This window comes from Microcebus murinus, chromosome 3 (assembly GCF_040939455.1).
Source record: "Microcebus murinus isolate Inina chromosome 3, M.murinus_Inina_mat1.0, whole genome shotgun sequence".
NCBI lineage: Eukaryota > Metazoa > Chordata > Mammalia > Primates > Cheirogaleidae > Microcebus > Microcebus murinus.
This window is the reverse complement of record NC_134106.1, coordinates 62,532,995-62,545,493: the sequence shown is the minus strand read 5'-3', so window position 1 is coordinate 62,545,493 and position 12,499 is coordinate 62,532,995. Positions and strand designations below refer to the sequence as shown.

The 12,499-nt window shown below is 42.8% G+C and overlaps 1 protein-coding gene across 1 annotated transcript in view; it reads left to right on the top strand.

Moving 5' to 3' along the window:
- Window positions 1–1,178: 1,178 nt before the first annotated feature.
- The window catches only part of TACR1 (tachykinin receptor 1), a 145,514-nt gene continuing 134,193 nt past the window's right edge, over window positions 1,179–12,499 (top strand). Inside the window, exon 1 of the mRNA XM_012757345.2 lies at window positions 1,179–2,104. Within this exon, the coding sequence (XP_012612799.2) occupies window positions 1,716–2,104 (389 nt within the window). The 5' untranslated portion in view covers window positions 1,179–1,715. The remainder of the gene's footprint in view (window positions 2,105–12,499) is intronic.

The window sequence follows — 12,499 nt, the reverse complement described above, 5'->3', positions numbered from 1 at the left end:
CAAACCGGAGAGTTTTACCCCACCTCCCAATGCTCCGCACCAGCCCGACCGCTTGAAGTGGCCTTGCAGTGGAAGACACGGCCTCAAAGTCCCCCAGGGCCGGGGCGGGACAGGGTGGAGAGAGAAGGCGGGCAGACCTGCCCTGCTCTCCAGTCCCTACGCAAACCTGGAAAGGACCAGGGGGAAGAGTCCCCGACGCCACCCCGGACCCCGTTGTAGCCTGCAGGCCGGAGAGGCGCGGCGGAGGAGGCTACTTGGTCCCCGGAAGGCGAAGGCAACGCCGCAGTGGGTGCTGGCGGAGAGCCCAGAGTCGCGCGCGTCTGGGCGACACGCTGCCTATGGTCTGCTCCTGCGCTCAGCAAGCTTCGCAGGGAGCCCAGCCCAGTCCCCAGTGCTTGCGCAGAGGGTTCATCTGGAGGGCTCAGATGAAGCTTTTTCTGGAGCTAAGGGCCAAGTCACCAGGGTGGCCGAGGAAGGTGTCCCCAAAGCTTATAACCTATCATTGCTTCCGAGGGAAATCTGCCCGCGAGGGAAAGAAGCCGGGTTTTTGAAGGCGTGTTTCCTAAATACGACTTCAGTAAAGTTGTTTCCCGAACACCTGGAACCTGGAGTTGCCTCCTCTTGCTACTCGGTAGCAGCTAGAGCTAGCCTGCGGTGCGCTCCGGCTGGAGCGCAGCCGGGAGCGCAGCGCTGGCACGTCGCCCCCACGTTTGCCAGTCTCCCATTGCCACAGGCAGGCGCCTCTGCAGAACTGTCGCAGGGCTCTGGGCTACCCTCCCTGGAAGTTGAGTGTCCTTCACTCCAGCTGTTTCCCAAACGCTTTCCTCACCCCAGCACTGCTGGTGCAACTGAAGTTCCAGTTGCAGACCCCAGCTGCTCAGTTACTCCCAGGGCACCTACTGCCCCCTCGCGGAATGCGTGGGACTCCCGGCTTGCAGACGCCCACAGCAGGTAGCAAACAGCAAAAGGCGTGGTGGCTGCGGCGGTGGAGTGAGACAGTTGCCAACAGCTGGCGCAGCTGCCGCGCTGCGCACGGGGACTGGCGAGTACGCAACTCAGGTACTGCCCCTTCGCGGTGACGTCTCTGCAGCGAGTTATAAAAGCCTGGTGCGCAGCCTGCTGAGGTTCTGCTAACTCCCGAGCTGAGAGGTGCTTGCGAAACTGCAGGCGGCGGCGGCGGCGGCGACAGCGAAAGCGAAGGAAAAATCTCAAGCTGGAGCCGGGGCCCCAGAATCCTGGCCATCCACTTAGAACTTTTACAGGTCGCGCCGTGAGGGCTCCGCTCCGCCCCCTTTGCTCCCAAGTCCTCACGCAGAACAGGGCTTTGCCTTTCCCGCCGCAGGAAGGGAAAATAGGGGAGTTGCAAGCAGCAGCAGGTGCAGAAAGACGGGGGTCTCTTGCTTCCTAGAATCGTGACTGGTGCAATTCTTTTCCTCTTCCAATTTAACGCAGGAGAGACGCTGTCTCCAGATTTCTGAACTCAGACGCTTCCTGAAGCTTGAAAGTGGAGGAATTCAGGGGCAGACAGCAGCACATCTTGAAGTGTTTATCTTCTGAGCAGCAAGCCCTGCTTCCAAAAAGAGTTCTGCCAAGAAAGAGCCTTCTGCCCTCTTGTCTGACTTAAGCTGGACCCTGAGCCTCAAGGGCCTGCCTCAAGACTCTCCTGCAAAGGGGGTGTGTGTACAAAGAGGAGGACTTTACCGCCTACCTGCAAAATGGACAACGTCCTTCCGATGGACGCAGACCTCTTCCCAAACATCTCCACTAACACCTCAGAGCCCAACCAGTTCGTGCAACCAGCCTGGCAAATTGTCCTTTGGGCGACTGCCTACACGGTCATCGTGGTGACCTCCGTGGTGGGCAACGTAGTGGTGATGTGGATCATCTTGGCCCACAAGAGAATGAGGACAGTGACCAACTATTTCCTGGTGAACCTGGCCTTCGCAGAGGCCTCCATGGCTGCATTCAATACAGTGGTGAACTTCACCTACGCTGTCCACAACGAGTGGTACTACGGCCTGTTCTACTGCAAGTTCCACAACTTCTTCCCCATTGCTGCTGTCTTCGCCAGTATCTACTCCATGACGGCTGTGGCCTTCGATAGGTGAGCTTGCCTTTTGTGCAAAAGGAAGAAAGTTCATAGACAACCATGGCATAGCTGTGAAGTTTTGGGGCTAGATCATTATATGGTCCAAAGGGAAAATGGGCTCACTCATGCCCTGGGGTTTTTACTGACAGTCTAAGTAGTAGTGAAATAAATGAGTCAGTTGTTGATGGGGAAATTTATTTTACTTAGCTTTTTTCTTACTCTTTTTCACCCATTGCCAATCTCCTTTCCTCTCTACACATACTCTTCTTCATTTATCTCCCCTTTCTTCATCCTTTATCCACATCTTCCTGACTCTTTCTTTTCAACTCCTGCTTTTCTCCCTCCCATGTATTCCTTCTCCCCTTTACTCTTAAAGCCCGAAAGTGATATTCAGGGCTCCTGGTTCAGGCTTTGTCAATTCCTCCAGGCCTGCTCTTCTGTTGGGCAGCCTCTTGTTGCCTTCGTGTTTTAATTATGCCTGGGCAAAATACCTCATTTTTCACTTTTTCCTGAAGATTCTGGGACTTTCTGGTCCCACTTCAACTCTCCAATATTGTTTAGATATAAAGAGCATTTCATCAGAATCATAAAATACTTAGGATTCTAATTCAGCTCCCTCTATGCTGCTAGGAGTTCTCATTCAGGAATGAGAGGCAGCTACAATGTGCTTAGGGAACTCCACAGATCCAGATCCAGGGAGCTTACCTGAGAGGTTTCCTGAATTTCTCTTGCAATGTAAGGTCAGTGTTTTTAGCCTGTCTGTATCCACAGAGAAACGTGCTTGGCAAAGGCAATTGACAAGACTTCCTTTCCTGCAACCAACAGGGGTTTCAGAAGCTGATTGAAAGTGATAAGTTTGACATTTTCAAATACCGGGGCTCTTCAGTTATCATGATGGAAAATTGACTATTGGTATTGACTCTCGCGTAGGTGTTCTAGGTCTTTAGTGTGTATGTCTCTGTGTGTGCACAGGTGTTAAATGTCTACCTGGAATGTGGAGGTATGTTTTAAACACCTGCCATTGTGGATTCAGTTGATGTCCTTGCTGAGATAAATGAATGTGAGAAACCCGAAGAAGAAGCAAGGAGAAAACTTCAGCAAATAAATTCCCCAACTACTAACCCCTTTTGCATAAAGATTATTTGTGACTTGCAATAATTGATTTGAGCTTTTTCAGCTTCTGCATTCAATGAACACTAAAAATCAGGGAAATCTATACTTCCATCCTTTGCAGTGGTGTCCAAATGCTGATTTGTTAGTTCCATGCACATCTCCCTTTATCCGATCCTAATATGCTTGATATGTCATATGTAAAACAGTTGTGCTGAATCAATTTATCTTTTACATGTAGAAAGTAAACTCACTACTCAAAGTAGTCGTGAAATAAAGTATTTTGTAAATGTATCTTTATGCTACTCTGGTTTTTAGATACTCAGTTTGCTGAAAGTGAGGTATACCTGTAAATCTTTCTGCATTGACTTGCTACTTTAATCTTACAGCAGCTTCCTTAAACTTAAAAAAAAAAATCTATGGCATAGCATATAACTGAATATCCAGGCAGTGAAACCTGATGCCATTCATCCTTATACATGTTTTCTTGTTGATCCCTAAATTAGAGAGAAAAGGTTTTTTTGTTTTGTTTTGTTTTGTTTCTGTTTTTTGTCTTGCTTTTTTGCTGCATTGGGGCCTTGCACAGCTCTGGGAATACCTGTCGTTCAGTGTGAGCTGAAGCATTCCACAGCTGGTGGAGCATCAGCAGATAGCTCTGTCCCTTGGCTTATACAGAAACATGTTCCACAGCCCTGCTCCTTCCCCTGGAACTTAGAAGGGCTGGGGAAGGGATTCAGGTCAGAGTCTTCACAGTGGATTGGACAGGAAGCCAGATTTCAGCTCCACTGTTGTTTTTCACTAGGTAAATCATGGCAGGACCCTGATCCTCCATGACACCTGCTCAGTGAAATCAGAAGGTCTCAGATGCCAGAGCTTCGGGAACTGACAGCAGTGAGAAATGTCCCTGAGTTTCTAATATACAGATACAGCCCAGGGAAGTTATCAATGGGTAGAGTTGGGGCTGAGGCTTCAGGTCTCTATCTTCACGTCCTCCAAGTGCTCCCTTTTTCCTTGCTCAGCCTGGTGAACACACCATGAATTCATCCCCTCTACCGACTGTATCCACCACATGGGTGGTCATCCATTCTCTCCCAAGAATAGTTTAGAAAGAAAGGGGGCCTTAAGTTCTCTCCATATGAATTTTCTCTCCTTTTCTCCATGTAAGTCTACATGGAAATGCACACTTAGAGGAATTGCTAAATTAGCTTTGTGTATGTTCCTTGAATTTTTAATGGACAACCTTTGAATCAAGTCTTAAAAAATAACAGCATTGTGGTTTTCCTGATTGTAAAATTAAACCTTGTTCATTGCAGAAGACTTGGGAAATATAAAGAGTGTAGACACAAAAATACAAATCACCATTGACTCACCATCCCAAAATAACACCTGTTAACATTTGTATTTCTGTTTTATGAATATTACACTACATAATGGAGGTCAAATTCTCTATGATTTTGTAGCTTACTTTTTCTCATTGATGTTAATGGAAAATATTAATATTTTCCCATTTATTAAAAAGACTTCATAAGCATAATTTAATGGCTTCAATTATTCCAGGATGTGAATATGCTATTATTTACTTAGCCATTTCCCTATTTTTGGGTATTTAGGCAATTCCTAGATTTTTTGCTGTTATGATTAATGCTATAATGAACATTTATATATGATAATCTTGTTTTGCCTTCTCAATTTTTTTTCTTGGGATAGATTCCAAGAAGTGGAATTCTTGGATCAAATGAGATGAATTTAAAAAAAAAAACAAAAACTCTATCTTCTAATTTTAAAGGATTTTTAAAGGAGTTGTTGGGTGGAATTATCTCAGTAAGCTTTGTCTAATTTCCTTCTAGAACTAAAATGTACATAGAGAAAGAAATTTTAGCTGCACTTTGCAGTACAAATTGAAATGTTTTCTGTAGCTTGTCATAAATAGAGGGCCAGGGGTTTAAAGTGAGAGAAAGAGAGGAAGGAAAAGGAAAAGATACCCCTTCAAAAAAATATTTATATGTTAAAGGCAGTGATTATCTGGAATAAAGAAAGTTTCAAAGACAAATATAGCTCAGTAAGATCACATCTACCTCTATTTAAATTCCAACAAACACCAGGGATTTTACCTATTGAAACTCTGTACTTTCTCCCATCTAAGATTTTAAAATTCTTTCCTACTGTAAAAACCAAAAGGTATGTATGGCGTTTCATGAAATTTGAAGACGAGGAACACTGAGAGGCGACACACCCAGTTTTCAGGGGTCAGTGGCAATGACTGGTTCTGTTGTGGTGCTGAGGCCCCGCATGGTGGAGCAGAAACTGAGAAGGAAGGAGCAAGAAGCCCCACAGGAAGGGTGAAGGGGCAACAGGTAATATGACTTGGAGCCATGCGCTTAGCAACAGGAGGCTCAGAAAGCACTGGCCTGGTGTCATTGCTTCTCTGCCTGGTAGGGACAGGCTTAATTTCAGTGAGACAAAAGGTAAAGGCTACTCACTACTCAGACTAGTTCTGGATACATCATGTTTGAATGAAAGGAAACATCCAAGTAGGGATGGTCTCCCGAAAATTTGAGATATGGTCAGGATCCAATATAGTTGCCCAGATGGGAGTAGCACTTGAAGGCAAAAGAGGAAATGAGCTGAGAGAGTAAAAGAGGAACCTGAAATAAAGACATGCATAAATAACAAAATGTTGCCCACTGACCCCTGGTATCCATTCCACTCTGTCCCAGCCGTACCTAGCTACCAATGTCAGTAGCCTGCTTCCCAGGTCTCTACTAGACCTGCCATCTGTCCTTGAACCTTACCTTGTTGGCTGGATACCCATCCTATTGTCTATCTCAGAATAGACCTTCCTCACCCCACCCAGAGGCAGGGCTTGGATTCCAGGATCCTTTGCACTAATTTAGTTGGATCTAGAAACCTATTACTAAGCACCCCTGTGAAGTTGAGAACTGTCTTTACCATATAAAAACTTCAAATGTCAATGTTGATGTGGATCACAATGGAGGGTTTTTAAAACTGTATTTATTTGTATTTATATTTTTATTTTCTTTTTTTATTTCAGAATATTATGGGGGTACAAATGTTTTGGTTACACAGATTGCTTTTGTACTGCTTTAATCAAAGTTGTAAGTGTGCCCATCACCCAGATAGTGTACATTTTACCCATTAGGTATTGAGCATTTTGCATCTTGCATGGGTCATTTAGGTGTCAGGACCTTTCCTAGAGAGGATCAACATCCACCTCCTCTCTGGAGTTGCCCTACCACACTCGCCACACTCTCCCCCTACTCCTGGGAGTCTGCAGTGTCCTGAATGGTCAAGGCTGATGTTTTTGTTTTTGTTTTTAACTGGCAGAAACATAGGTTAATTGGGGGAAAATAAAGAGTAATTCTCAAAATAAAAGTACATAATACAATCACAAGTCTTTGTTACTATTATTGTTGTTGAATTAGGAAATAGTAGAACAAGGATCATAGGGAAAAACATTCACTGTTAAACTTAGACAAAGTATTCAATCCATCAAGTGCTGATGCCACCAAGGTAAAGTGGTATTTCCTAACTCAAAATTTCAAAGGGCTTATGCTGTGTATTTGGGCAAAGCAGACTGATTTAGAGGTGATTGCAATTTAAGGTATTGAGTGATATGTTTCATAGGGATTGTATGGACACCTTCTATAGGACAGAAGAGGAGGAGATCATGCCCAGTGGTGGTGAATGATTGAGGAAGACCTCAAAAGGTGGAAATGGAGTTGGGCCCTAAAGTTTAAGTAAGATTTTTAAAGAGGATGATAAAAAAAATGGTGGCATTCCAGGTAGAAGAAACTGTATGAGAAGAACACAGAGGTCAAAAGTTGCAAAGTATTTGAGGGAATGACAGGTTAATTCAACAGAAGTGAATTCACAAATGAATGGAGGAGTTGGTAGGAAGATGAGTACGGTTTGTGTTGGATTTGATGGGAGACTATAATGAGTAGTTGGAAATGCCCACAAAGCAACTTGAGAGGTGGGGTAAAGAATAAGAAGCCAGAGATCCAAAGGTAGATTTAGGAGTTTTCCAAACAGGTATTGGAATTGGAAACATAGAGAACATCTCTTCTGCCTGTGTTTCCGGAGAAGAGGCCCCAGAGGCACAGGAATGACCCACCAGGCACTAGGAGGGAGAAAAGAAGAAACAGAGTGTTAGTAGAGAAATCAGGAAATGTGGAGTGACAATGGTTAGGAGCCGCAACTTGTGGTTGATCATATTAATTGTTGTGTTAGTTAGTGTCATTAAAATCCAAGGATGATGAAAACATTGGATTTGGCAATTAGAGAACATTGATGACCTGTAAGAGACAGTGTCCGCAGAGTATGGTAAGGCGGAATAAAATTAGATGACAATGAGGGCAACGGCCTTTTTCCTCATTCATCCAATCATCAAACCATTACTGAGCACCTCCTATGTGCCAGATTCTGAGACATAAGACACTGTCTTTGCCCCTGTGCTCTTAGTCTTGAGGATTGACTAAGTCACAAATACGGAATACCACATTACCCAATGCAATTGATGTCACTCTGAGGGAGCTTGGAGACAGAGCAAAGAACTACCCTTGGAAATGCAAGAAAGACTCACTGGTAAAAGGAGAAGGAGAAGGATGGGGAGTGGGTTAGGGGAGTCAGGAGGAAACAGGAGAGGAAAGGGAAGGAGAAAACAGAAAAGAAGAGGAGGAGGAGCAGCAGCAGCAAGGTACAGAGAAAAGAATGTGGAGTTTTGTTTTTTAATTCAAGAACACTGGATTGGGAATACTCATAAAGATTTATTAACTTTTGTCACCTGGAAACTAGAAAGGATAAAGGATATCTTATGTCAATTAAGTTGATAATGATACCTTTTGTGTACTCGCCAATCCATTGCCTCATTTAACCCTGATGATGCTGATAGGAACTCTGTTTCTACCTTGGAAAGGCTATTAGGAGCAATTTCTTTCAGCACTGTCCTCCCACTCTCCACCCACCCAGCTTGGAGACCCAAGCAATTTACTCTTATGTGCCTTACACATCTGCCTACGTACTCCTGCTCTAGGTGGCTTTGGGATGATATCTCATCTAAGGAAAGCTGTCACTGAAGGCAGAAAAGCAATGTAAGGGTCCTATTGTTCCAGAGAAGATGTTAGAGACCATTTTGACAATTTTCCACCGAAATTAAACTTCAAGCCCACAGCCTTGCAGACAGGACCATTGTAAGAGTACCAAACTGTGCTTAAATATCTCATCTGTTAAATTCAATCAATTGTCAAATTATTAGAAAATTCTGCCTTTTGTTGAACTAAAATCCACCTCGCTGGTTTTGGATTGTTCCTAATAGTCTCATGCCTCTTCCATTATGCAGCCTTTCCAACATCCCTCCTGAAGCTTTCCCATTCTGATTAACTGTCTGTTTCCTTGATCTTTGCATCCTCATTTGCCTCTATTGGTCATTTCTATTTGTTAATGGTCCTCTTAAAAGAGGGCAACCAGAACTGAGCATAACCTGATTACCACTAATTACCCTGTCCAGCACCACCTGCTGTAGGACTGGCATCCTACCTGGTGACCATGTTGTCCTCTTAGATTTAGTTCAGGAGTCACCTCCACTAAGAAGCTGACCTTGACCTGCAAGTCTAGATGAGGTGTCCTTCTTACCTATTCCCATAGCATTTGCCCGATGGTGTTGTACCTGTCTATACCTTGTCTGTCTCTCCCACATTCCCCTGCCCCCTAGACTGCAAGCTCCATGAAAACAGGAATGCCTTATTCTGGTTTCCTGTTCCCAGCACCTATCCAAGTGACACATGTGTGTCATGAGCAAACTGACTATGCTTCTCTCCTGCTCACATCAATCAAAGTCTGAAAATCAGACCCAATGCATCAGGCACACCTAAAGCACACCTATGATGTTATCCCTTGAAGCAAAAGAAAAACTGGGCCAAACTTCTGCCTACCATGGAGTTTTGCTACAATTTAGAACAGTTATGATTCAGAAACCCCTGTTCTAGAATAACTATGGCTTCTAATTCATACTTTCCTCTTCCGCACTCCCGGTGACTGAGCCCCACAGGGTTCTTGCTCCATATCGTCCTGCTGCTCCCAACAGATACTGTGCTCAGGATAAGGCACTGGAGGAGGTGCTTATTATTTCCATCATACCTCTTGTCATCCAGGCATACAAGAAACTCGCAGACTCTTTATGGACCCTTCTGTGGCCCAACTCTTATCAACCTCCTGCCTTTTTCTCCAATAAGGACACTCTCCACTTTACTTGTCCCCCTTAAGGTGAGATCGGCAGTAAACTACAGTCCACTCAGACCTCCAAGTGCTGTAGCAACAGTTGTCTAAATGCCTAGTCCATATTATATTAAAATGCCACAGACACAGGAAAATTCCAGCATCCAGTGGTCTGAGGAAATCACAGACTGGAGGACAGACAAGGGGATTGGTTTGCATCGCCCGAAACTCCCCTCTTGCCTTCTTGAGAGGCTGAAATTCCATCTCAGTGGAAAGGAAAATACAAGGCTATATGGATAAGAAACCCCAGGGATGAAAAGGTGCTTTAATGATGTCCTTGAGACATAAACTCAGCATGAGCTTTCATGCAGCATATGAACTCTTCCAGGAAATTTGTCTAGCAGCCCTGAGCCTGATCCCTTGCCCTCCTTTTTTTTTTTTTTTTTTTTTTTTTAATGATTCCTTACTTAATCTGCTTTCTGATTCAGCTTTACCACCAGGTGTAATATGGGACTCTCTGTGGCATCGTGTCTTTTGTGGGAGAGTACCCTTACCCTTTAATGACCTTACTTCCAGCCCTTGGCAGTAGTATGGAATACAGGAAAGGGGCCAGGTGGTGGGTCCCAGTACTAGTTCTACCACCTACTAGCTGTAGAAATATAGGCAAGATACTTAACCTTTCTGGGCCTCAGCTTCCTCATCTGATAAAGTGGATATAATGAAACTCACCTTATAGGGAGGGGGGGAAATGGGCATTTATTGAAACCTTAAAATCTGTACCCCCATAATATGCCGATATAAAAAAAAAAAAGATATTTCATGCAAAAAAAAAAAAAAAAACCTCACCCTATAGAATATTGTTGCAAGGAGAGAAGGAAAGGTGTGGAAAGCCTCCAATTCATTGGCGATACCCGGTAAGAGCTCAGTTAATAGTAATTAACATCATGATCTCTAATAAACCCTGTCACACCAATGTATCCATTATACATGTCCATTCTTGTCTCAGCCTCCTCCTCGATTCCTTCTGTATAAGGGACTTCCCTATTGCAACAGGGTGAAACATTTATATCCTTCCCCTGTAAAACTGTAGTTTAAAATCCTCCTGATCAGGTCAGCAAATCTCTTTCTAATTGCTTTTTAGCATCCTTCCCATCTATGGAGACATACACACACTCTACTAGAAGTCCACCATTTGGATATTGTATATCATGGTTCAGAAAAACCAGATGTTTTCTTTTATACCATCCCCCAAACCACACATTCACTTCTCAGTGCTTTATGTCCCACAGTCTCCACCCTCACATGAAGAGCATCGTTTGCATGTTTAATATCTGAGGGATATTAAGACTCACACAACTTATAGCTGTATGTTTTAATTGATAGTCAATTTATTTAAGTTGTAGTATTTCTGGGCCTTTGAACATATCTTATAAATCATGGAAGTTTTCTTATAAATCTAGTTTGTATTAAAGTGTTAAACATTCACCTTCCTTTGCCCATTGACTAAAGCTCAATTAATTCTTGAACATGAGATGAAGTCCTTCTCACTAAATATTGGAACACCATTTTCGAACTTAATTAAATATCTTACATATTTTCAATTAGTCACAAGTTTTTATAAACTTGACAAATCAAATAATCTTAAACGTGTAAACAGCATTTACAAACTTGATTAATTAAATTCCTCTAAGTATTTCAAACTATAATCACAAATTTAATGCATCTGGTTTTCTTAAAAATTTTAAATCCCTAACAGGATGACTTACAATTGGGAGAAACAAAATCTTTCTCAGGATTTACTTAGCTCTTGTAAATCTAATAAATCAAAACTTCTAAATTTAGCATATCAAATTCTCTTAAAGCATTTCAACCTCCTGAGAAGTAAACTTACAAATTCAGTAAATGAAGTTCTCCTTCACATCCAAACATTGACTACAAAATTAATTTGTTAAATCCTCTAAGTACTGCAATTAACACATTCACTGCCATGTGAGTTGTATTTAACTCCGACTGGTTTTGAGCCCAGGGCTGTGTGAAGCAAAACCCTGCAGTTGGCTGGTGATAATCTTACTTGTTGATGTTATTATTGTTGTAATATTGAAAATTTAATTCTAAAAGCATTGATTGCATTGCATATAACTTAGGCACAGAAAATAAAAAAATAACAGATTAGAAAGGATCGTTTTGTTTTAATAAAACACTGTGGCCCCAGGGAATTCTTTTTTTCCTAAGTGGCAGGCAATGTGTTAAAATTACAAATCTAGAAAGCCGGAAAGTCAAATTCTCTAATATATCAGATTCTCATTTCTAACATCTTAAAAGCAAATCACACACAACGCAACATATACCAATCACAAAACTCACTATTACACAAGAATTATTTACAAAGAAGTACCATATCATCATGTCTACTTACTTTTTTAAAATGCCTTCCCAGCGTTACAAAATGATACATCAGAAGTGGAAGAATCGTCTTGTCTATAGGGGCAGTTGAAGTTCTGGAATCAAGAGTGAATCAGACCCAAGTCCGGTGTCTCACCCAGAGCTGCAGCCCAAGGCCTGAGCCCCTTCTCACAGCGGAGCTCTGCCTGCCCAGGGCCCTCAGGGTCTACCCACACTTTTCCCCTGGGGTTGAGTTTTGTAATCCCAGTGTGCCTTGTATTTCCTTAGCATGATTCAAGTTTTATTTTACCCTTTCCCAATTTTTATCTTCACATCTTATCATCTGATTCACATAGGTAAAATCATGTAGGGTCTCACCCCACCCCTAATTTGCATCCTCTTTCTGCCTGATTCAAGTTAACTGCATTCTGTACCTTCTTATATTTTGCCTTTTTATTGATCTCCATTTCAAAATTGTGCATTGACACAGAAAAAGTGATGCCCCTGTAAAAATAAAAAATCACCATCAGTCCTGGATCCTTTGTTTTCTTTTTTGAAGCTTTGAGTTCATGGAAAATATGTGCCAGAATTGTTTTGGGTGTATCCTGTTTCCTCACATGAATCATCAAAAATGGGGTAGTGTGTGTTGGTTTTGACAAATCCAGACTCTCAAGCATATTTCAG